At 39.3% G+C, this 26811-nt stretch overlaps 2 protein-coding genes across 8 annotated transcripts in view; one reads left to right on the top strand and one right to left on the bottom strand.

Moving 5' to 3' along the window:
* LOC139951873 (AMP deaminase 2-like) overlaps positions 1 to 15092 on the bottom strand; it is a 38334-nt gene extending 23242 nt beyond the window's left edge. Inside the window, exons 1-3 of one of the 6 annotated variants that reach the window (XM_071950947.1) lie at positions 14749 to 15092; positions 13011 to 13144; positions 3950 to 4181 (exon numbers count right to left, since the gene is read on the bottom strand). In XM_071950947.1, the coding sequence (XP_071807048.1) occupies positions 3950 to 4181; positions 13011 to 13113 (335 nt within the window). In that variant the 5' untranslated portion in view covers positions 13114 to 13144; positions 14749 to 15092. The other 5 variants (XM_071950948.1, XM_071950949.1, XM_071950952.1 and 2 more) reach the window with 5 other exon arrangements.
* Positions 15093 to 17106: 2014 nt separating this feature from the next.
* LOC139951874 (ATP-binding cassette sub-family G member 4-like) overlaps positions 17107 to 26811 on the top strand; it is a 36942-nt gene continuing 27237 nt past the window's right edge. For both annotated transcript variants that reach the window (XM_071950954.1, XM_071950953.1), the window contains exon 1: positions 17107 to 17214. The gene's annotated coding sequence lies outside the window, so the exon portion shown is untranslated. The remainder of the gene's footprint in view (positions 17215 to 26811) is intronic.

The raw sequence follows: 26811 nt of genomic DNA, 5'->3' as shown, positions 1-26811 counted from the left end.
AAAGATGACAAGTGTGTGATTTTTCCAGAGGGAGGAAAACTGAGAAAACCAGAGGGCATGGTGAAAAACCCTTGTTGTACAACTCTTTTCACACATTCACATGAGGCCTTAGCCGGGTATCAAACCCGAGTCACATTGGTGAGAGGCGGGTTTTCACGCACAAGCCATCCATGCAACGCATGCCAGCCTTCGGATTGGTAGAAGGTCGTTTGTCTCATGTTTTGTACCGCACGTTTAAGAACCCGGTGCACTTATCGAAAAGAGAAGGTGTTCCTGGTTTGATCGGCAGCATATTGCGCAGGCCCTGGTAAACCAAGGGTGCTTGTGCTTTTAAAGGATTAGGTCTTTACTTTAAAACGTAGCTCCACATACATACATTACATTGCAGGGAAAAAATACCAAGCACTTTGGTACTCCCTTAGGGATGTGATAAAGCACTAAAAGAACCTAAGGCCGTGTCCGAAACGACGACTTCGGCTAAAGCTACGTCTAGATCAGCGCGTCTACTAGTGTTGAAGAATAGCAGACGCGCGCGATCTAGCCGTAGCTGTAGCTGAAGTCGCCGTTTCGGACACGGCCTTACTTTATTATTATGACACCCATATATAATAACATCAACAATCTAATTTATCATTCTAAATCACATAATGTAACATCTGAAGAACTAACGTTTAAAAAAAGAAGAAGCAATTTTAGAACTTACATGTACTTAACTCTGCACGAAAAATCGTAGTCCATAATTGAATCTCGGACTGAACAAAGAAACCACTGTACTCAAGCAAATGATGAAGCCTTGTGATTCTGACAGCACAATATTAACGATCCCCAACAACAAAAAGCCGAGACACATGGTACACAAGCCTTGAACAGATGCGCACCCCACACTGACTCTACTAATAAGTAAATTCATAATTACTAAACACTTCTTTATCATGTACGACGGCCCAACAAGACATACGTAATCATAGAAACCTTGACAGAAAATGCAACGGAGGGGGGGGGGGGGGGAGAAACGAAACAATGGTAGAAAACCAAAACAAACATCGATCATAAATAGCTGTCTCTATATTTAGCAATTTGTTCTTACTCATTATATTGATGGCATCAACAAACTTTAGATGTATTTCTGCAAATTCGCGCCAAACAAAGCACCAATTTTGGTATGGGGATACGAGTCAAAACAAAAAATAAAGATTAGAAGAAAACATTTAAGATCAAAATAAGGAGAGCTGAAGGTAGGAATTGATAGTCCTCTTATTTTAAAACAGTTAAGAAGGTAGGATGGAGGGAAACAAGCACAAGGCAAGGAGTTCCAAAATAATAAAAATTATAATAATATTTAGTGGCTTCTTATATCGTTGTAGCATCCGCCACTCAGTGATGCTCAAGTCCCTTGCATCTTTAACATTCAAGTATTTTCCTGCAAGGTGTGTGGTACTCATTTGATGAGACGTACTCCTTTTACACACAACACCATTGGTTCACAAGGGACTGTGGGGCAATGATGCCAATCAAACCAGGAACACCGGGGCAAACCCCTTCCCGATAAGTGCACTGGGTTCTTTAATGTGCACTACACAACACACGGGACAACGGCTTTATGTCCCACTCGAGGGATAAAGCATCATGGTTAAGTGCCTTGCTTTTTGAAGGACACAGGTGTCACGACTGGGACTCGAACCCAAAACTCTGCCGATCATAAACACCAGAGTTTGAATCCAGGGGTGAATTTCACAAAGGTAGTCCTAACGTAGGACTAGTCCTAGGCAATGCTAAGAGAAAGGACCAGTCCTAAGTTAGGATGAGTTACTGGTCCTAACTTAGGACCAGTCCTATCTCTTAGCATTGCCTAGGACTAGTGAAATCCACCCCAGTGCTCCTAAGCCCGGTTCATACTTCCTGCAATGCCAAGATGTTGACGTCACAAATTCGCAACGAATAATTCGCAGCAGTTCAACTCTGCTCAACTCACTTGCAAATATCCCTGCGAAAAGAGCGGAACTTTGTGACGCTAAATTTGCTTCGCATAATTTGCTTCGCATAATTTGCATTCGCATTTGCATGAAGTATGACCCGGGCTTTATCCACTCGGCCCTGACACGCCACAGAGGGCGAAAAGAAAACCTAACCTGCATTATGAAACTACATTGTCATTGTTGAAGCCTTAAGACTAATCCGTTGATGTGATTTCCCCTATAGGAGCTACATTATAAGTGTACTAATTAGGTAACGGCACTGCCCCCTAAGTCAGATATGAATGGTTTCACCAAGGGCCTGGGTGGTCTTACGGTTTATTGGAAATCCAATTGTTTTGTTTTTGTCCAAAATTAGAATCCAGGTTCATGTACAACAAACAAATCAACACTCTGTTTCCATACCCGTCCTTTGCAGGGGGTGGGTAAGAGAAAACAACTGGGCCCAATTTCATGGCTCTGCTTACCGCCGAATTCTGTGCTTACGATCACGATTCCCCGCTTACATGCAAGCGCCGATTTTCTGTGCTAGCCTTGTAAGCGTAGAATGCCTAGCAACGTGGAGTACGCATGCGCAGAAGCCAAAATTCGCAGCTAACCCGTGAAATACGCTTGCCGTAAGCACAGAATTCCCTGCTTCCGTAAGCGCCGATTCTGTGCTTACGGTAAGCAGAGCCATGAAATTGGGCCCTGTTTTCATTTTGTTTACATTACATTGTAAATTCAACTTTCAAGTCACCTTCGTCTCAGTAAAATTATCAAGAACCAGGCCTTGTTGGGATTCAACCACTAGTTGAAAACCTCTTCACCACACATTGATTCTCTTATTAAGAAGGCCTTTAAACAAATTAAAGTCGTAATAATTGTTTGTTTTTAGGGGTAAGGGGCACCTTGGATCATTTTTAGAGGACTGAAACATCAGAGTTTCAGAAGTCTTTGAAAATGTGTGAATGTGTGAGCTACACTTTCTTTAGAAATGTCAAAAGCTAAATTTAGTTTCAGACTGTGAATACATGTACTTATGTTTAAAAACATAAAAAATGTATGAAGGACGAAGCATGATTAAGAACCTTGAAAATGTGTGATCATACATGTATGAGCTCTTTTTTCTAAAGAAATGTCAAAAGCTAAATTTAGTTTCAAACTTTGAATGCTTATAATGTACATGTTTTAAAAAACACCAACTGTTACCAAAATAATGTAACTTTTGTGAATTTCGTACAACGATTTTAAGAATAGAAACCTACCACACTGAGCCCTATAAAGCCATTCAAGGAAATTATACAAAAACGTACTATTTCGTGAAATCCTTTTGCTATATTAGGCTCTAAAATGCATGTAAAAATAGAATGAGAGAGTTTTTTTTATGCAATGTGTCTTGTAGCTAGAAATCCTGAAGGTTTTAAAGGGAAGGTACATGTACATGTTAATGTACATGTGCAGACCTTTCGTAATTACTCCCCTGGTTAAATGACCTCACAAAACTTACTTGGAGCACCCTTGGCGAACTGCTGATGTTATTAAACATTGTTAGAAAAGACCCCCTTGAGAGTAGTTTCAGAGAAAAATCAAATTTTTCTCGAACTTCTTAAATTTAAGGGTCTCTGGGAAAGTGGAACGTCATAGAACTTACTTTGTGTTGTACAAGCCTACTGGTGAACGCTGTAAACTTTTTCCAGGCTTAATAAACTTGAGCAAAAAAAAAAGTTTTTGATCTACAGTATAAATAGTTTATGTGTATTGCTTTGTAAAAAATGGGGAGGTACATGTAGTGCTTTCTGCTCTGGAGCAGGATTCTGATGGATGATACCCAAGCTTACGTTACATCCGTAGAGGAGTAGGTGGCAACGGCCCCTAGAAAAAAATAGTTGATTGTAGCCCACACCTTGAAGTGGCTTTCCTACCTTATGCATGTTATGTGTCTGGCGACTTACATACAAAATAAATTACAACAAAAGTTGACTAGTCTTCTTTACCTGGCGTAACTAATTTGTTTTTCGACTGCCGTTTTCTTCTCTTGCATGTTCTCAATGGGGATCTCATCTGGGAACTCATAGTTGGGGCAGCGGGACTCATCATAGCGGCTGTTGCGGAAGACAGTCTTGGCGAGCTCCTCGTAGGTCTTGTCCATTTTGCTCGGTGTGTGCTTAGGGAACGGTTTGACGGAGCGGGTTGGCGAGAAGGGTGCCTTTTGAGTTGGGCTTTGATCTAAACAGAGAGAAGCAAAGAAAACTACAAATAAGTCAACAGAAAAGTTCAATTTTGAAGGAAACTTTCCTTGATGAATGCGATCAGGACTTTTTAAATTAACAATGGTCCGCAAGCACAAGGTTAGTCTTGCTCCAAGCAATGCTGTTGTGATTTTAAAAACACAAAATGAACTCAGTTTACACTTAGTTACTACCCCTACAAAAATGTATGTATGACTACTGTACCTTGAGTGCTCCTTGAAATGTGATAGAAATTTACATCACCAAGCTAACATAAGGACAGGAAGGTCACTGCTGGTACTATGTACTTGTGTGTACTGTGAGAGAGGCCAATGACATTATGTACAATGTATTCCTTCCACCATGGTATTTTATAGTACAGTACAGTACAGTTTAGTCAAACAGGATTATAAAAATGGTCTGATAGAGAGAATGGATTTTCAGATAGAAATCTTGTGCAAACTGTTAAAAATAGATTAGAAATCCGGACCCCTGTTGTGCAATACATAGTCGGTTACGTTAGGACAGTGTAGTGGCCATGGCAGTCATAGGGCTCGAGTTTTACACTGGACCACAGAACCAAGGCCAGTGATAGGATGGGGCCAGTAGACTCAAAACCAAACAAGTCTACATTGTGTCGCTGTCTTGTGTTTTTCAATTGAATAAACCTCATTAAGCCTTTTTGAGGTATGGCGGACAGGATACGCGCGCGTCACACGCCGCGACTGATGCCACGCTCACCATGTTGGTGGTCATTAGGTTTACGTGTAAACGCCGCGTCGCCTAAAATACGCACTTCACTGAATAACATACGTTTTATTTCTATGGTCAATACCCACAAATTTACCACAACTTTACAGTGTTGTAGCATTGTGTCCGCCATGTATCTCAAAAAGGCTTATTGTGTAGTACGTGCAATGTAACAAAACATGACGATGTTGACTTTGAGTCTGAAACTGTTCCTTTCAGTTCTGCTAATAATAAAAAATAGTACAAGAGCTTCGTATCAGGCCTACATGTAGTCGCTCAAAACCATCACTCAGTGATGCTCATGGCCCTCGCACACATTTTTACCCCTTGTTCATAGAGGGCTCATTGCGCCATCTCAGCTCCCTGGGGAGTTACATGCAGTGTTGTAGCCACGGTGGGCGGTGCTGGGCGGGCCTGCCCAGGACTCACAATTTTTGCCCAGCACTCTGAGAAAAATACATTATGCTGCCCCCAGCACAGATTTCAATTTTTTTTGGACCACTTTGCATTGATCTGAGACACAGATAATGATGAGGAGAATCAAATGTCACAATCAAAAGCCTATTCAACTTATTGCATGGCCCCATAACACGAACAGTTTGGGAACATTGGCCCCACTTCAGCAATATTGGCCCCATAATTACGGTAAACATGAATAATTTTGTTAATCCCCTTGCCCTCGGTAGACTTCTAACAAAATTTGACATATTGCCCACCACTAAAATTGGTCTAGCTACAACCCTGGTTACATGTACATGTACATGTACATGTAACAGCCAGTGCTGCCAAAGTTGGTCATAGAGGGCTCATTGCAAACCATCTCAGCTCTATGGGGAGTTACATGTAACAGCCAGTGCTGCCAAAGTTGTAACGCACGAAAGCTAAATCAATCACAAGAACATAGTACCAATTGTCGAACTTTGAAACTAAACAGAGTTGAACGAGAATCAAAGATAACAATTGAACATCATTAATAATAAATCAAGATATCAAATTGAGAAAAAAAGCAAGACCACCCAGTGATAAAAAAAATGGATACACTAAAATCATCATGACCATTGACCTTAGCCCAGCAGTGTAACTAAGCCCTGGTGCCAAATCTCATACTTACACGCGCCATCAATGATCACTTTGTACACTGCCTACATGTATTCCAATCTTATAGGCCTAGCCTACGTAAACATGCATTTCACCAAGGCAACATTTAAGGCAATACATGTAATTGTCGCCATGCCCCTGGTAATTGCCTTGGAGCGTACAGTAGAAATTTACAATTACCTCATAGGGTGCCCTTAAATTCTGCATACATGTACCAAGAAAAAAAGACTTGGCGCCCTTACCCTTTCAAAATCGAGACATACAGTACATTGTTAGCCTGGATGTACATAGACAAAGGCAACAGAGGCATGGCCTCTGTTGTCTGTGGTCTTGGCATTGATGCCCCTTCACAATAAAGTTTCTCGCTGACTTTTAGATTTTGAAGAGTGCCTGATACAAAATGGAATGGCCTGTGAAATCCCAGTACTTTTTGCAAAATCACTGCCCTAGGGCATGTGGTCCAGTGTAAAATTTCAGTCATGGCATACATTTGCAGGCCTGGGGGCCGATTTCGCAAAGCAATAATATTCATCGCAAGACAAATTTTCAGTATCACCACAGTAATTTGTATTGTGACATCACACTTTACTTAGCAACTACGATTGATTTGCAGTTACGATCAATCTTAGATCTTAGTGAAATCGGCCCCTGGAATTACAAGCAGACCATGGAGGTCATTGCCTCTGTTGCCCCTGGTCATGGCCTTGGTGCCCCTTCAAAAGTTTCTCATTGACTTAAAGATTTTCCAATGAAAGCCCATTGCAAAATAAAAATGGCCATCTGCCCTCACAGGTACATTTTTTTATACAAATTTTACCCGTGTGGAGCGAAGCAATGGTTAAGTGTCTTGCTCAACGATACAAGTGTCACGACAGGGATTTGAACCCACATCCCGATGACTTAACCACCAGAACTCGTGTCCGACGCTCTTATCCGCTCGGCCATGACACCCCACACTTGGGGCTGGCACCTCCCAATTACAATGTGTATGGGACTGACAGTATGGTGACTATATTTCCAATTGAGGTGGCAAGGCCACCTGCTTTCCATGTAGTGATAAGTGAACATGGTGAATTGCAAAATAGTTAGGAAAAGTAAAAAAAATGAAACATGTTTAGCGTGCCGGTTTCCCAAAAAAAAGTAAGGAGGAAGGGCATTTGAGTTGTTATTTTCAAGATGGCCGCCATTCTTTTTAAAATTTTAAATATCCACATTTTTTTTTCTACTGTTCAACAAACAAACAAGGTATTGAGAATTTTTGCTGAGATCGTTAAAATATCTCTTTTTCTGTTAAAAAAAAAAAAAAAAATTGGTCTGGGTAGTTTTTGTAGGACACAACACAATGTCCACAGATTTTTATTTAAACTTTCATGGTTTTGAAGATAATGATGGTAGAAAGCTTCCCTTAAAATATTACTTTAATGTGGTGCTGTAGTTGTTGAGAAATAGGTAAAACAAGTCACACACTATAATTTTAGCATAAAACGTATTTTCGTGAGATTGTTTTACTCATTTCTCAAAAACTACAGCTCACCTCAGCAAGTAATATTTAAAGGGAAGCTTTCTAAGTCATTTATTTCAAACGGTGAAGTTTATAAAACTGTGGACATTGTGTTTTGTGTTACTAAAAGTACCAAAATCCTTTAAAGACCAAAAAAAGAAAAATAGCAGGCGGCCTCTAAAAAGGAAGCAGATGGGGACGCTAAACATGTTTATTTTTTTTACTCTGCCTTTATGGCCAGATGTTTCAACCCTAGATGTAGAGTCTTTCTCTATTTAAACAGCACTGATAATTGTATTACACCAGTCATGCTTTTACATCATTGACCTTTCCCCAATGAAAATTAGCTATAAATAGTCAAGGTCAATGCCTATGACTATGTATCCTTGATATTTAATTTGTTCACATTTTGTAAAGAATCCGGATGAAAAGACCAGGGTCGGTCGTTCACACCGTTGATTAATAATGGCTCAATGTCGTGCATCAGAGTTTGCAATATGGACACAGGAAATCTGTGATATTACGTAGGCCTATGCGTTTACAAATTCAGTGTGCAAAATGTACAATTGGAGATTGAGGGGGTACACGTGTACATGTAGTGTACAAAGTGATAATTGATCAAAGTCACTGGCTCTGTCTCAAAAACTACGTTACTTCAGAGGGAGCCTTTTCTTACAATATTGAGCAAGTTCCAGAGGGCACACAGGGCTGTATGCTTCGTTTTTGAAAGGGCAAGGGCACCAAGGCATTTTCTTCTTGGTAAAGGGCACCCTATGATGAAATTGCAAATTTGGTCTGGAGCATTTCAAGGGCACCAAGGCAATGACCAGGGGACACTGAGGCAATCGCCTTCGTTGCCTCCGTGAAGTATCAGGCCTGGGCACATTTACTTGACCCGTGATTGACCACTGACCAGCAACGTATGCGCAGTGACGCACTCAGTCGAATGACTCATCGAGGCTCAATTTCAAGGCTCTGCTTACTGCCGAATTCTGCGCTTATAAACACGATCCCCGCCTTACGTGCAAGTGCCCCATTTTTGTGCTAGCCTTGTAAGCGTAGAATGCCTAGTAATGTGAAGTACGCACGCGCAGAAGCCAACATTTGCCGCTAACCCGTAAAATACGCTTGCCGTAAGCACAGAATTCCCTGCTTCCGTAAGCACTGATTCTGTGCTTACGGTAAGCAGGGCCATGAAATTGGGCCCTGGAAGTCTAGTCAACCTTCCGCCTTTTCACTATGTGTCACTGGTTCCCCTCTGCACTTTGCAGTTTAAAAAGGAAACATGCTGTTGGGACCCGTAAAGAAACCATGGGCTTGAGGCAGGTCCCAAATGTTCGACCACAGTAGTCAACCAATTAATGGTTGACCAGCCTGGGTTCGAGTCAAAATGGTGCACACTCGAACTTGCTCACTGTATACTACACGTATCAACAGCTCTCCATTAGACCCCTTGCATAACGCGAAACACCACACTGACGTGCATGTTTTCACGCACAAAGAACAGCTATCGTCCAATCATTTGCCTCCTTTGACCTTATGCGGGCGCTTTTTGACCCCAGTGAGAGCGCTTTTTGAGCGTGTGACGTCACAAAAAATCTCACTCTTACTCGTTACCAAGTAAGTTTTTATGCTAATCACTTTGAGCAATTACCAAAAGTGTCCAGTGCGTTAGACTCAGGTTCTGTTTGTCGAGTTATCAGGGTTAGGATTTGAATCACAGTTATGACATTTGAGTCCTTTAGAAAAACACATCCTTATTGCCCTGGGGTGGATTTCACAAAGAGTTAGGACTAGTCTTATCTCGAGTTAGGACCAGTTACTCGTCCTAACTTAGGACTATCCATGCAATTTGTATATCTCCTAGGACTAGTCCTAAGTTAGGACTCTTTGTGAACTCTTTGTGAAATCGACCCCAGGTGTCAAAGGGTACACTGATGATTGATTTACAGTGTAGCAATAAGCTCCTTCCACACAAAAGCAATTTAGGAAGGGTCCCTTGCTAAATTGTAGCATGGTTTTAAAACTATATAAAATGTACCTCACCTCATGTCATGTGAAAGGACAACAATTTGTTTCTACTGTCCAAGTTCTCTTGTCAAACATTGCAACATTTAACAACCATGCTAAAATTAAGCAAGGGACCCCAGTTAAAATGCTGTCGTGTGAATAGCAGTTTTAGGCCTAAAAATAGTGTACTTGGCAAATCCAAGATCCTGTACCGAAAGTGTAGTAGGCCTCGCCTACCATCCACTTTAAAAGCTGAAATTTAGCTTTAAAAATCTTTGTACGCTGGACCCTGAAACTTCCTTCCTGTTCTCATGTCAACAATACAGTGTCAACGATCATGTCAATACACAATAAAATGTACATTGATCTAATCTGCATTCTCAATGCACAACAGCTGTTTTTTACATTTGGCTACATGGGTAAAGTGTACACACGTACATGTGCCTGTACTATAAAGTAGTTTTCTTGAAGTGCGGAGTATTTAACTTTGATAAATGTTTAATTGACATGACTGATGGTTTTGTAGAGGTGCAGGTCACCTGTTCCTCCTTGCCACTTACTGGCTCGACTTCAATTTTTCATGTATTCAAATCTCCAAGCTAGCAGTTTATTATTTATTAGTTACTGTTTAGTTTTAGCCAATCACCACGATATGTAAGCCGGGTCTTTACTGAGTGATAATGACCGGAGGCCTGGCGTTTCAAAAGTCAAATTACATGTTAAAAGCGACTTTTGTTGTGTTACATGCTTTCTTTGTTGCAGGCCTTCAGTGTGTAGTCGCGACTATTTTTGTAGTTAGTCGTGGCGGCACAATTAACTGAGTATAGTAGTTGAAAAACAACAGCCGCGACTCACCTAAGCCAGGGGTCGAAATTGCCACTAGCCCGCTAGCCCGGGACTACCAGATTTACAGCCGGGCTACTCATTTTTCCAGTTTGAAAGCCCGACGGGCTAGTGGAAAAATAATGCAAAAATCATCATCACAAACAATAAAGAACTATGTTATTGGTGTATTGTAAAGTTTGAGCCGTGACGCGAGACAATGATAATGTGTCTTTCGGGCTACCAAAATCTAATCAGGGCTACTAAAAATTATTGGTCACTAGCCCTGCTGACTACCATGGAAATACACTCAATTTCGACCCCTGTAAGCAATCAATAGTTGCGACTATGACACTAGTCGCCAAAGCTTTACATGTACAGCCGTCGATTTCACAAAACTCTTCCTAACTTAGGACTAATCTTAGGACTTAGGACGAGTCCCAACCCTGCACTGTAGCATGTAGACCTTAAGATTAATCCTAAGTTAGGACGAGTAACTCAGATATATATGAGTCCTAACTCTTTGTGAAATCGACCGCAGTAGTGTCCAGTGCTGATTCAACATACAGCCCGAGTTGCCCTTTTGCACATGGGGCTACACAATCTTTGATAACACCATGGAGGAATATTAATACTTAGGATAAATATAATCTTAGTTCTTACACAATACCTGCACAGGAAATCCAGCACTAGACAACAATGAACAGTTTGAGTTCACACACAACACCACAAAATGTAGGCATCCACAGCTAGATGACAGCAAGCCCAACACACACTTTACAACAGCAGCAGTCTATGGTACTATACAAGGAAGGAGCAGTCCTTGCTCAATGGTTCTAATAATACCAGCAACTTGTAGTGCAATTCTACATGTACCAGCTGTTGTCAACACCAGGACATGTTTAGAATACACATTTGTACAGTAATAGCACAACTATCCTTCAATCAGCACACATTAATCTGTATTAAATATCCTAAGCCTTTCATCCTGTGATGATATAATATGACCACTGGTATTGCCAACTCACCAACCCAACTATCCACTGCCCTTTACTTATGTCCAGTGTTTGTACAATCCTTGTTGACTGTCCTGATGTGTAAACTATGCATAACTTCCTCACCCATCCAGGGACCATAGCCTTTGGCCTTGGGTCAAAGAACCTTGACTAGTGTACACAAGGACTGTATATATTTTTATCAGGAAGTCCAGGCTATGAAAAAAACACCCAGAGCACTCCAGTGGCGCTCATAAAGTACAGCCTCTGGTTTTTAGAAGCAGGAAATAGGTGACAGTTTTCATGGTTTTATTACGATGCAATGAATTGGAACAGGGGGTAGCGGAGTTATTCTTCAATGTACTTTTAATTTTGATGCTGTGGATTACAAAAGAGCCACAGAGCCTGGACTTCCTGCAACCTGCATGATTTGTACCTTGGTAAAAAGTATGTACGAATAAGGGCTAGACTACAGTCGTTAAGACTAACATCAATGTATGGTAGGCTTTAAATAGCTTTTTTAAGCTATTTTTATCACAATGTCATTAAAGACTTTTTCATGAGCATACATGTGTACAAAATTGACAACCAGACAGTAGGAAGATTATCAAAAATATTAAAGTCACCTGGAAATAGAATTTTTTTTCTTCAAACATTAGAGATGTTTCTGAACAATAAAATATTTTTTGAGTAATTGTTTTTAACGATTTATATGTTTAAAAAAAATAGTAAAGTTGTGTGGGGGGTGACTCCGCCTACCCCTTTTGTGACGTCAATCGAGGCAGACTTTGCCTCGATCGAACATCGAACACACGTACGTGCAAGTACATTCAAGTCCTAGTTGTGAGGTTGAACGTTTCGAAAAAGTTGTTTTCTTGCATTTTTCCGGCAATGTCGACCAGGTACTGCTGCTGGATGCAGCAAAACAACTAAAGATGGGGTCAGTTCACAAGTCTTTTCCAGCGCTGTGCAGCAAACTTCGAGCCGCCGTGCTTTGAGAATCTGGAATACACTACACATTTTAACATGAACAGAAAAACTCTTTTCGAAAACATGACGCCACCCCAACAATTTTTTTCAGCTAGTTGGGAAGTCGAAGAAGGTATACCTGAAAGACGTAACGAACCTAAAGGAGCATTTGTCCAACGCAAACAAAATCAGGAATTGCTTCAACTTTGACGGCATGTTTTTAGCTTGCCCCAATCATCAATATCTTGTGTTGGCACTGCATGCGATTCATCGCACCTCGATTGACGTCACGAACAGCGTCCTCTTGGGTCGAGCTGATTTTCAAATTTGTAAATAACATGGAAACCAATTTTTTTAAACCTTAGTTAATTGTTTATTCATATTCCACTCATCAAAACACATATTTTAGTGACAAAAGCTTTATTTTGCAGAAAAACCACTTCCAGGTGACTTTAAAAGTACATGTAGGAAGAATGCCAAGCCTGCTGCGGGCAGTAAAATGCGATAACCTGGCAGGCTCAAAGTAAATACTTCAATATAGTTTCTAGCCAAGGGCTAAAGAGTTTACTAGCCGAGGGCTAAAATCGCTGGCATTTGGGCCTGCGCTCCAGTGTAAATTTTGAGTCCTCCATGGAGGCCCTTTTGGTTGAGAACAACTTCACAGAGTACATTATAAACCTACCTTTACCACCGTTCATTGTTTTCTCATCCAGACATAAAGGTTCAAAATCTCTTACTGCACAGCTTGCCATTTTGGGTTTAATATCAATAGCCTCAGATGACATTGCTTGAATCTCTCTTTCCTAACAGAACGTGCTGTAATTGAACCCAAAATGGAAACAAATCAGGTATTTATTAAGTTTGTTAGCAAAATAGAGCCAAACGGGAAGAGAAGATGATACAAAGAAATTTCAGTTTTAGGTGTGGGAAGAAAACCCAGAGAGATTTATTCCAGGGGAAACCCACCCAGTTGTATGTACGTAGGGACTGAATAACACAATCCACATAAAGTGCCCCTGGTAGGAGTCGAACCGGGGTCCAAGTGGTGAAAGGCAGGGCAAAACACCACTACACCAACCTGCGACATTGCTATTATTTGTATTAAATAAAAGGTTTTTGATATTTTCATCTTCTCACATTTTGAGGCTCGTGAATAATGCCAGAGACCGGCCCTCTGTCTCCAGCTGGCGTGTACATTCACCTTTGACCTTCACTCTACGCAGTCAAATTCTACAACAACATTACATGCAAGTACACTCACATGCATGTACTATACAATACACACGTGTGGACACTGCATGCAGACGACCGAAAGTACATGTAAGCTTTCCATATCTGTGTTTTGATTGGTCGTCCGAGGTGACCTCAGACCAATCAAAACAAACCCAGCTACAGTAGCTTTTAGCCACTGCTTTTATCCAATGATATCAATGTATCCAATGGAATCACTGGATCTGAGTAGCAGGTACCTGTCTTTGTCCTTGCGGATAAAGACAGGGGCCCAGTCTAGCTACAGACCTACGGTGCCGGGGAAAAGAGGTTGCCACGTAGCGTTGATCCAAAACTCTTCACCAACAAGATTGACAATACGCTAAATACTGCACCCTATAAAGATACTATGCAGGCGCTCCGGCCCAATGTGACGGAGAAGTCCCAATAATCAACATCATAAACAACAGCTAGTGTGTAAAACCATGGAGGTCTAATTCTACCTCCATGGTAAAACCATGGAGGTTTCTACCTCCATGGTAAAACCCAAGTGACTGGTGAAAGGGAGATCCAAACTGACTGTAGATTCAGTTTGGGTTGACTGTTTTTGCACAACAAATAACATAACACAGGCTGATGAAGCAAAAAATAACATTCTAAAAAAGTCATTATGAATTAGGCCTATCTTAAAAATAAATATTAACAACACTATACTACAGTCAAGTGCATCAAAAACATCAAATATATGTTGTTAAATTGTATTGCTAAAATTTAGTAATAAAAACAACCAAACATGGCAATCAAATCAAACATGAACATTGAACCTTTGGTTTGGAACAACAATACATTATGGGTCAACTCAATAGTCAATTGCTTTGTGTTTGATGATTTGGTGAATTAAAAAAAAAGAAAAAATGTTGCAAATCCTCCTCTTTTTATTTCAGATCAAGCTTCCACTTTTTAAAGCAGCAGATGCAGTTGAATTTACTCTGGGAATAAATCACTGACAACTTGACAAACGTTTGATACAAAACAAACAATAATAATATGGCCTTGGTGAATTCTTCACGAAAATGGGTGAAATCAAAATCGGACACAAACAAAACAAAACAAGTTGTTTATGAAAATACAATCACTTCACCATCGCACTACAACATTATTTTCCAAAATCTCTCAAACAGTCTTTTAAGTAAATCATAATGAATAGTTACCTCTGTTTTATTGGGGATGTCCTTAACAAAATAGTAATCGGATTAAAGCTGGTTATCTTTCACTTTTCCACCCCGTAAACAGGCGAGTTTGGATTTGACCTCTTTCTTGCACTTGGTGCCAAATTCAGTCCTACAAGTACAAGTTACCGTCACACACCGTCGACGTGAACAGTACACCAAAATACCATCAACACATCCAAAACACGTTTTGTTTTAGCTAGTTTAAAGTGCATTTGATCAAGTCAAAGCTACATTTAATTTACTTTGCACATAAGGAGGATTGTCTTAAAACTGCTGTTTTAACTTCTGTTGTAAGTTCACGAAAAAGTGTCTCTGGTGGATGATACAGCTTCAAAATCGGGCGGCCATGTTTGACTGGGGGGGGGGGGGGGGTGGGGGAGAGAGCACCGCGGACCATACCATTACGCTAAAGGGGCAGTAATCATACAAAACCAATAGAGGGCGGTCGCTTCATTTAACGGTCAGGATCAGAAGGTTACCACAGCATGCACAATCCGCAATGGGAAGTGTTGGTGCAAATTGAAGTAAAACCAGATATTGATGATTTTTTTTATTATTTGCTGACCGTAAAGTTTGTACTGTAGCAAAATCCTTTGAGCCCCATTCCCTTTTTACAGCTCTCCAGTCGATTTTTTGTAAGGTGTGCAAAATCCTCTAAAAAAATGAGACGTGGTAAAAGTGTGGCTATAATCTTTATGCACCACACCCTAAAGCATAGACTGTGCAATCCCTGTTTTTCCCTTTCTAAAAGGTTTTCATCAGGGGGATATGTGTCTTACGGTCTTATTTATGACAAGTTATCACAGCCTATAGGGGATTGGGTCTTCAATGTCTAAGGATATTAATGAAAAAAATTGCATTACACACTAAACCAATAAAGGGCGGTCTTTACATTTATTAACGGTCAGGATCAGGAAATTGAATTGATTGATTATTAATTTGTTTTTGACCGTAGTGCGACATGTGACGAACGAAATCTTTTGATACAAAGGGTATTAATATCCCCTTTTAGCCCTCTTCCTTTTGCCAGCTTTCAACATTATTTTACACCCACTTATTGTCGATTTTGTTAGGATTGCAGAATCATCTTCTAGAGACTTCATCTTATAAGGAAGGGTGGAGGATCTGGATTATCTTCTCTACCTTGGAACAAAGAGGGACATGCCGGGAGCTTTTAATCTCACAGTTCATGTATAATTAAGAAAGTGGTAATTCTCACTTCAAATAAAAGACTTCAAGCCTGAAGCCATAAACATGCATCTGTTGTGCAATTGCGGTCTTGAATTGTTCCTTGTGATAGATAGACAACCGCCGCATACATGAGTTTATTAAAAGGCAGTGGACACTATTGGTAATTATCCAAGTAATTATTAGAATAAAAGACCTTACTTGGTAACGAGTAATAGGGTGAAACGGCTCCCTCTAAAGCCTTTGATTTTGAGACCTCAAATTTAGAATTTGAAGTCTCGAAATCAAGCATGAAAGCACACAACTTCTGGTGACAAGGTTTCTTCTACCATTATTATCTCGCAACTTCGACAACCAATTGAGCTCAAATCTTAACAGGTTTTGTTATTTTACGCATACAAATTATGTTGAGATACACCAAGAGAAACGGGTCTTTGACTTACCAGTAGTGTTCAGTGTATTTAGGCACTATGAAGCACTTTTGTGATGTCAGGCCTATAAAAATTATTCTCACTTGGTAAGTCCCCAACTTATTGTTGAGAGTATAGTACCACTCACAGAGCCGTTATAATAATGATTATGGCTCTGACCACTCATCTTATCTGCCGCCCTCTAGTGCCAGCAAACAGTGTAACTCGAGTGTGCTATTATATCAGAGAGTCGAGTAAAGACAGACTATGATTATAAAAGCATTAATTGGACTGAACATGACCCAAAAGAGTTCTTTGTGTCAGGAACTGTTTTCTTTGTCAAAATTGACCTAAGTTACTTCAAAGGGAGCCGTTACTAATTATTCCTCCATGGTTATAGTAAGAGGTTTTTCCCCCAGAGATCATCCCCCAAACTTCTGACTGCTCTCCCCCCCCCGCCCCCGGTGGATTCGACCACTTTCTTATAGGGGGTATCAATCAGTTATGATAATTTCAAGAATTATTTTGGACAAGCTAAAATCATAATTTCTTGTTTGCTGTACCATTGATATTTCGGCTACTATTCACATTAACATCTCAAGCAATTTAGCAGCACTTCGATTTGTCTTTGTGAGTATTTTGTTTTTCAAAATAATGTGTTGACATTGCAACTCGGCACGTTCACTCTGCGCGCGGCGAGCGAAAGTCAAACGGGTGTGTGTTTACGTGTGGTGCTGGGGCGTGTGGTCATGATGAAATGTGTGCATAATGAATGTGTGCAGTCTTACAAATGTACGTCGTGTGTGTGGATACTGGATGGGTTGACTTTTCCAAGACAACTTGCTACGTGAGTATAATTTTGTTTGACTAAAAATGCAGCATTTTTATTTCACTTTAATAACTGGAAAAGGATATGAAATGTAGTATGTTTGATACAGACAGAAGTGAATAAGGGTAGGTTTTAAAAAGCATTTTTGAGAGATTGCAGACGGGCCGTCCAACCACCACAAACACAGGGATCATGTTTTCGTTGTTGCGGCACTTTTCTGTCGTCTGCTCAGCAAGTGCACCAGTCATGTCAGTGCCAGCTCTATGGGGCAAGCAAATGGGGCTAGGTACCTACTAGTCCGCCTTGTTGAGCTGTAAATGGCTCCGCTTTTAAACATCGGTCTCATCACTGTCGCCGGAGCCATTTACAGCTCAACAAGGTGGGCTAGCTACTAGCCCAGGTTGGACTCCTCCATTGCAGGCAACGGCACTGACTAGACTGACGTTCTACCAGGGCTAGGCTAGGTACCTAAAGTCAGAGCTGTCAGCTCTCCCTGATTCTGCAGAAAAAAATCCCTGAAAACAAAAACAGTATTTTATGTTCTGGATGAACACTTCACAAATCTCCCTGCTGATGAAATGACAAATGAGTTAAATTATTAAATATTGTTGATATTATGGAAACCAACATTCAACAATCCCAACATTATTTATTTATTTAATATCCCTTTTTTATTTTATGTTGAATTAACCCACACCTGTGACGTCATGCTATTGTTAAATCGCTCCATTATTTTGCACGAATAGCGCGATGGGTACATCTATTCACCCATTGTGCATAAAAGAGTTAGGGAATAAAGTAAATGAAGTCAATGACGCCATGGACCATATATTATATTGTTTTTAATGGATTTTAACACAGGTTAATAGAGCTACACATGTATTGCAAAATGATCGTTAACACTTTCCACAAGTGAACAGCTACATTATTAAATTATTATTGAGCTGAGATGTTAAAAAATAATATAGAACTACACCGTAATTTAAGCAGGTCTTAAAGTCAGATAAATCAATTTCATTTCAACCAGTATTTTTGTTTTTTGTTTTTATTAATTCAAAATGCTTAATTTATCATACACAAACATGGTAAGTGAGTAAAGTCCCTAAAATTTAAGGTTGCAAAGATACTTTTTTTCAATATCATCATAAAATAACAGGAATTCAACTGAAATTGTTGATCATAAAGGTAGCTTAAATTTGTTTATTAAAAACAAATCTGAAACTACAGGCTTGTACGCGGGTAGGTCACTTCTTTTATCTTCACCTTTTGGGTTTTTTGTAGACCGAGAAAGTCGGCTACAACATCATCTGATAGTCTGTTTCTATAATTTTATAATGTTGTATAATTTTACTTAAAGTCAAGAAACAAAATCACTTATCTGCTGCCACTTTCGCTCCCGATCTATAATGCCACTATCGAAGGAACGAGCATATTTCCTAAATGTTGGTCTTCGTCCATTGTTCACACACCACCAGTGGTGTTCACTGGAGTGAACAAGCTTACGTAATACATACAAACAATTGACTTAAAAATTAAACAATATCGCGCCATTCGTGCGAAATAATGGAGCGATTTAACAATAGCATGACGTCACAGGTGTGGGTTAAGTCGCATAATGCCCTCGGTGAACGCGCCATTCGTGGGTACGAATGGCCCGGGCCATTCTTACCCACGAATGGCGCGCACCTCGGGCATTATCCTATACTGAAACTTCGGATAACTTTCCGTATGGCGCCACCACTTTTTCACTAATTTTTACAAAAAGGGATATCAATCAGGTAAATAAGTTCCTATATTATTTTATATCGAATGAAAAAGTAGTAGACCATACAGAAACTTTTCCGAAACTTCATTCAATACTAAAAATCTAAAACATTTCCCAGTTATTGTCCTACAAATCTCCCTTTTAGTGATTGCACTTGCAGTTACTGCATAAAATTTTGCAAAAATGTTTCGGGCAGCTCTGCATGCTGTTCGATTTGATGGATTTTAGTGTTGTTGTTGAATACATAAAAGACGTGTTGACAATCATGACAATGTGGTAGGATTGTTGGTTTAACTTTAAACCAACAGTCCTACCTCATTGTCATGATTGTCAACACGTCTTTTAGAATTCTGGTGTCATGAAAGTGCAATAAATCTTTGAAGTATAAAATTGATTGTTAACGAGTGACTGATTATGAAAAGACCAAAAAAGGGTGTCAAAGCGACAGCCGATTCTTCACTAATATTTTGTTTCAATTCTATTCCCAACAACAAAGCAGACATCATTTACACACCCCTTGAGGTAATCATGCATATCATCTGAACATAAAGGGTGTGCTTTAATGGCAAATTGTACTCAAATGTACTTGTATCTTAGTTCAGTTTTTTTTGTCTACCTGGTGACAAAACAAATTAATTAAATCAAGCTCTTTCATCTACTAGAACTACTCTAGCAACTGGGCAATTCCACGGTTAGTTTCGTTACACTTTTAGCTGCTTAGCACAGCTCTGTGATCTCCAATATTAACATGAAAGCCTATCAAGTCTCCATTTTTGTACCATGGCTACATCTTGGTTAGACCTAATATACAACAAAATTACAAACTTCTAGACACATTTATTCCGTTGTTATGATCAGTTTAATTTTGGTTAGTTACGTTACAAAAAAGGGACATGGAAAAAAAATGCATGTCTTTGAACAAAAAGTTTCCTCAAACAGGGTACAGCTTTACTTTACTATTTCTATAACTACAAGGGTACTAGCAAGTGTTTTGGTAGGGGGAAAAATAAAATAACTCTTATCAGTTCCAGGCATTGCCCCAAAATCATGGTTAGTTACGTTACAGTTAGTTACGTTACACTTTGTCCGTGACTAATATTATTTGTGATACACCCTTTGTACTTCACTCACAGCTCTAATCTGGTCTATATTAGTAACTAGTATGCAATACTACACTATATACAAATCAATTAAGCAAAAAACAATGGAATAAAGTAATATTTGGTAACAAAATTGCAAAAAGGTATAAAAAGCCATTACCTCGCCATATCATTAACCCAGGTCACATATATTACAAAATGTTTATATCTGTAACATATAAACTTGTTCCTTTACATTCATAAGCCATGCAGTATTTTAAAGTCACAACAAACCAAGTGAATTTCTCTCTTACATAGATACCAAAGAAAACAAAACAATAGAAAGGATGTTAAATGAGTCGCTTGTCTTGACTCTTGGTCATGGACACTAATCTTACAGTTAAACAGAAATTTTGAAATGCTCGCGATTGTTGACATTTTCTGGCACATCTAGCTTGAAAATCATTTTGTCCCTCGTATAGAAGATACAAACATTTTGAGTGGGCCATTTTACAGAAGATGCTTCACTGCCCCTCCCATGCCATCCACATGACCTTTGCCATGGGAGGTGCAGAAGAAAGTCCAGCGAATTTCAATCTTGTGCTGCTCTTGAAGTACAGCTGTCATGCTCCACAATGCTTTTCAGCTTAATGCTTAAGAGTCCCTGCCTGTAAGAATGTACCAAATTAGGGGGGGGGTGTGATTTATGGGTTCGCAGATCTTCTTCCAAAAAATTAGAGTGATACACCATCATACCATACGAATAAATCCAAAATTTTAGTTTGCTGACGCTTTCGGTTTTGGAGTTACCAGTTATCAAAGTTTGGGCCAAAAAGCCCTCGAGAAACGAATAGTACATTCCCTGTAAACACAAAAACCAGCGCCAAGGTCATCCCAAAAAAAGTAAAACATTTTTTGAAACCTCCAGTTGGGCTTATATCAAAAGTAAAAAAAAAAAGTTGGGATCTCGTTGGCGCGTCATGTTACGCGCACCTGAACCTTTGACGAACAGTGCCCTCGTGACATATTTAACGCCTCATAACTCAGCGCGCCTATAGGATCCCATGAATTAAACAAGTTCAAATGAAAGAGCTTGCATCCCTAAAACAAATTTAAGTGCAAAGTGCGTGGGATCTCGTTGGCGCAGAGAGATAATGGAGGTCAAAGTTCAAATTTTACCAATATATTGCGTTTTCGCACCTCCGTAACTTCGCGCGCCAACAACAAAAAATTGTTTTAATGGCAACTGGGTATTGGAACAGTTTTCATCTAATGACAAATGGAAAAAGAATCTTGGGATCTCTGCAACTTGCATGTCAAAAGATTTTTTGAAAATTTCCTAAAGTGTTGCCATTTCACACATTTTTGCCTAAATTGGGACAACATTCACTTTTCTCATCACTGTAAGTATCTGTGCCAAACAAGATCCCATCAATTTTTTCTTGTATTTGGTTAAGTTGAGTGTTCCTTAACAGAATTCAATTGAAAAATAATTGAGATCATGTTGGCCCACCAATATAACAAAGGTCAAAGGTCATATGAAACTACAATACTGCCTATTTCGGGCGATTTTGCGTCGTCTAGAAATCCACGTGCCAATATGATCCCATTAAGTTGTCTGCATTTTATGATTATATAGATTCTCAGCAACACATAAAAAGCAAAAACCTAATGGGATTTGAGTGGCGCTAACAAATATTACAGATCAAAAGTTCGCAATACATGCCTATACTTATGCATTGCTGTGGCAACCGAAAGTGAGAAATATCCCCCAATTTGAAAATGTTGGCAAACCATGAAGGGGATAGGTCTCCAAAACGAATTTTGGTCAAGAGATAAACTGGACTTGTTTTTACAAATGGTGTTAGTTTAATGTTGGTGGGTAACTGTTGCCAAGGTCAAAGGTTACAAAGAATATGGCTGTTTTTGATATTTTCTGTCAAGAGCCAACTTCAGAGCCTTTTCAAGAATTTATTTAATGAACAAGGGCTCTATCCTTTATGTTGGGGAAAACCACTTATAATATCTAGGCACATGTGATTGTCCCAAATTAATTATAGAGCCCTTGTTCATTTAATAAAATGTTGACATGGCTTTGAAGTTGGCTCTCCACAGAAAATATTGGTGTTTTGTAATTCATTTTTTGTGGAGAGCCAACTTCGAAGCCCTGTCAACATTTTATCAAATAAGGAAGGGCTCTATAATTAATTTGGGACAACCATATGTGCCTAGATATTATAAGTGGCTGTCCCAAACTGAAAGGATAGAGCCCTTGTTCTTTAAATAAAATCTTGAAAAGGCTCTGAAGTTGGCTCTTGACAGAAATGTTAAAAACACCCATATTCTGTGTAACCTTTGACCTTGGCAACAGTTACCCACCAACATTAAACTAACACCATTTGTAAAAACAAGTCCAGTCTATCTCTTGACCAAAATTCGTTTCGGAGACCTATCCCCTTCATGGTTTGCCAACATTTTCAAATTGGGGGATATTTCTCACTTTCGGTTGCCACAGCAATGCATAAGTATAGGCATGTATTGCGAACTTTTGATCTGTAATATTTGTTAGCGCCACTCAAATCCCATTAGGTTTTTGCTTTTTATGTGTTGCTGAGAATCTATATAATCATAAAATGCAGACAATTTAATGGGATCATATTGGCACGTGGATTTCTAGATGACGTAAAATTGCCCGAAATAGGCAGTAGTGTAGTTTCATATGACCTTTGACCTTTGTTATATTGGTGGGCCAACATGATCCCAATTATTTTTCAATTGAAATCTGTTTAGGAACACTCAACTTAACCAAATACAAGAAAACATTGATGGGATCTTGTTGGCACAGATACTTACAGTGATGAAAAAAGTGAATGTTGTCCCAATTTAGGCCAAAATGTGTGGAATGACAATACTTTAGAAAATTTTCAAAAAATCTTTTGACATGCAAGATGCAGAGATCCCAAGATTCTTTTTTCATTTGTCATTAGATGAAAACTGTTCCAATACCCAGTTGCCATTAAAACAATTTTTTGTTGCTGGCGCGCGAAGTTACGGAGGTGCAAAAACGCAATATATTGGTAAAATTTGAACTTTGACCTCTATTATCTCTCTGCGCCAACGAGATCCCACGCACTTTGCACTTAAAATTGTTTTAGGGATGCAAGCTCTTTCATTTGAACTTGTTTAATTCATGGGAACTTATAGGCGCGCTGAGTTATGAGGCGTTGAAAATGGCACGAGGGCACTGTTCGTCAAAGGTTCAGGTGCGCGTAACATGATGCGCCAACGAGATCCCAATTTTTTTTTTTTACTTTTGTTATAAGCCCAACTGGAGGTTTCAAAAAATGTTTTACTTTTGTTGGGATGACCTTGGCGCACATTTTTGTGTTTACAGGGAATGTACTATTCGTTTCTCGAGGGCTTTTAGGTCGAAACTTTGATAACTGGTAACTCCAAAACCGAAAGCGTCAGCAAACTAAAATTTTGGATTTATTCGTTTGGTATGATGATGTATCACTCTAATTTTTTAGAAGAAGATCTGAGAACCCATGAATCACCACTTGGTACACTCTTACAGGCAGGGACTCTTAAATGGGCAGTCTCTCTCTCTTCATCACACCCTCCCTCCTTTCCTAACCCCACCCTGACCTACCAACACCAGTTCCTCTTTGCCCTTCTACTACATACATGTACCCCCTCCCTAATTAATAACTAAAGCCTTTGATTATCCATGTACAAAGGAAGACTTATTATAATATTAAACCTTTTGAACACGTTCTGGTCCTACTGTTTTTTGTGCTTTGTCCTAAAAAAAATCTCTACGAGATGCACATCAAAATGTTTTTGTTTTTTTCACACTAATCGCATCCCATGGTCTGTTTGCACAGGGCAACAAGCTTATAATGAGTTTGCTTCCCCCTTACATACAAGCTGATATTGTTGACGATTAGACAGCAAAATCTCTCGCTGTTTCTTATGTCACAAAATGTCTGGACGGCCACTGCCTTTTTCTCCTAGTTGTATTTTTTTGTAGTGACTAGCTGCCTTTATCTTTTCTTAGTGTTGCTAATTGCTTTTCCTTGTTTGAAAATGGCCAGTTTGATCTATGGAGATAAAAATAAGGAACAAAGTCAATCAACTTTTTTGAAAATTGCAATTTTTATAACTACACATATGTATGTACCTGATGAACAATGTTAGAATTATACACATGCAGCACTTGTACACAAACTCTCATTAATTTAGTATATAGAAGAGAAATACAACTTTAAGATAACCCTTTAAAATAAATTCATGTGGATTACACCATGTAACTTTATTGTCATCAAACTTACCCCAAAAAGTTCACCACAAAAGTTGAAAAAGATGAACTTGTAGGACAGGGGTGTTGCGCATGGATCTTGCATACATAATATGCATACAGACAAAATGAGGCACATGGCAAACAAAACATTGCTAGAAGTTGAATTGTGGGTCAAAGAACAGTATCACATTTCCCTAACTTGTTTAAACTCTACAACATGGCTGAAAACTTATGCTTGTGTCAACTTAGCAGCATCTTAATAGTCTTTATGTCGGTTAGTTACGTTACGGTCCGGTTAGTTACGTTACATAGTTAGTTACGTTACAGTTTTTGACTGCTTCTATTTTCCACATGGTACAATTTTTATGATTTTTCCTTCCTTATTTTAATTAAGGATTGCACCAAGTAGGAAAATTCAAGATATAAACATTTTAATTGATTGCCTTCTCTACAGGCAAAAACAATTGGAAGTTTTGGTTAGTTACGTTACATAAGGTTTAATGGGGGTACAAGCTTCACAGATTGATGGTCTGAATCTATCACAAACACAAATTTTGACGATTGCAGCCAATGTGTAGGTCCAATCAATGAATAAATATGACTAGATTGATTTGATACCTTGTTATCTTCCCCCTTCAGTAGTAAATTGAAGTTGCACAACTTTTTTACACATAATTTCATGATAAAACATTGTTGGCACAAAAATTTTTTTTTTGTAACTTTCTTGCAAAGACATGACATTGAAACCATTTTTTCCTGAATATTTGATGTATATGCTACAATATAAGCCTAATTTTTACTTAAAAAACACAATTCTAAATTTTGAGGTCATGTCCACTTCTTCATGGAATTGCCCAACTGAGTATCTGGCAAGGGGAACAGTTTTGTCCTAATTTTGCATGGCGAAATCTGGTAACTACATTAGAATCTCATCGCACCTGGGGGGGGGGATGTACAGTCTTTAATATTCTTTGCAGCACCACGCTAAACCTTGTGCACCGTGGGAGAGCCCCGAATAATCCTCACAATTTTGTTTATGTGACCAGGACCAGAGCCCAATTTCATAGGGCTGGCTTGCAGCCGATTTTTTCCATTTCATAGCGCTGCTAACCGTAAGCACACGAAAAGGCTTGCTAACCTCTCGGTGCTCACCGCATGAAAATAAATTACCTCACAATGTAAATCCATGGTAAACGCCCAATATGGTCGCCCAATTTTTTTGCTAACCTGTGAAATACGCTTTCACCTTAGCAAATTATTCTGCTTAGTACAGTAAGCAGGCTGGTTGTTCGTTTGGTGAAAGCTAGTATTTTGTTATAATTCTTTTGCTTACAAAAAAAGATATTGTTTTCTAAGTAAGCGTTGAACTATCAAGGAGGCAACCAGAGGCAAAGGGGCAATGTCATTTTTGTTGTCTGTTGCCCTGGTCTGGGCCATAATGCCTAAAAGTTTCTACTGGACTTGTCAATTGTCCTTTGCAAACTGGCCTTGTCCTTTCAATGATGATATTCCGGGACTTTAAAAGAGAATGAAAAAGGAAAACCAATTAAAAAAATATATAACACAAGTTGCCCTAGATACAATTACAACTTAGGGCTTTGTCCTCTCACAGACAAAATTGCTTGCCTGTTTAGGAGAAAAACATTTATAAAATGAACAAATATTTTGCTTGGCAGTGCCCTTTGCAAGATAAAATGGCCTTGCCCTCTCAAAGATCTGCTAAAAAGGAAACAAACGAGAGAGAGAGAAAAAAAACCTTGGAAAAAATCAGAAAAGTAGTGATTTAAATTTCCTGAAAAAATATTAAACCATGCATGCACTCACATGTATTCATGAACAAGTAGCTGACAGCCTAGTCTTGAAGTCAAGACGGTAATTGTTAAGCGCGGTGTGTAGTTACAGCGCGGCGTAGCTGCGGGGACGATACACACACCCTCGATCCCAGTATGTGTGTGTGAGTCAGTCGCAATTACCTCGCGCTACCTACGACTGTTGCATGTGTAACATCGCACTGTGACTGTTGCATGAAAGGCAGACAAATAGGCAGCGCCTAACGACTTGTCATCAAGTCTACTGACAGCCTTAATCATTTATTTTCATATTTTTTCAAAGGACCAATCATGCCTGAATTATAATTCAATGTTGAAAGTCATGTTTTTGTACCTTTTCCATAAATAGCACATACGCGCTGAATGGGTTACACTTGAACTGAAACCTGTCAGACCCGGTTAAGACTCACTGTGAGCATGCTCAATCATCCCAATAATATGCTGTTCATTGTCATTGTATGTTAATTTCACACAAAAAAGTGTCCTAAAAAAGCGCACCAGACCAAAGTGTAAACATGGTTGTTTCCTTTAAAGGGGCACTAACATTGCCTGGAGCTGAACTCTCATACATACAAACCTGGGCCCAATTTCATACTCTAGCTGTAAGCACACAAGCTTGCTAAGCACAGAAGAATCCTC

Source organism: Asterias amurensis, chromosome 19 (genome assembly GCF_032118995.1).
Source record: "Asterias amurensis chromosome 19, ASM3211899v1".
Classification (NCBI taxonomy): Eukaryota; Metazoa; Echinodermata; class Asteroidea; order Forcipulatida; family Asteriidae; genus Asterias; species Asterias amurensis.
This window is presented reverse-complemented; position numbering and strand designations above follow the sequence as displayed.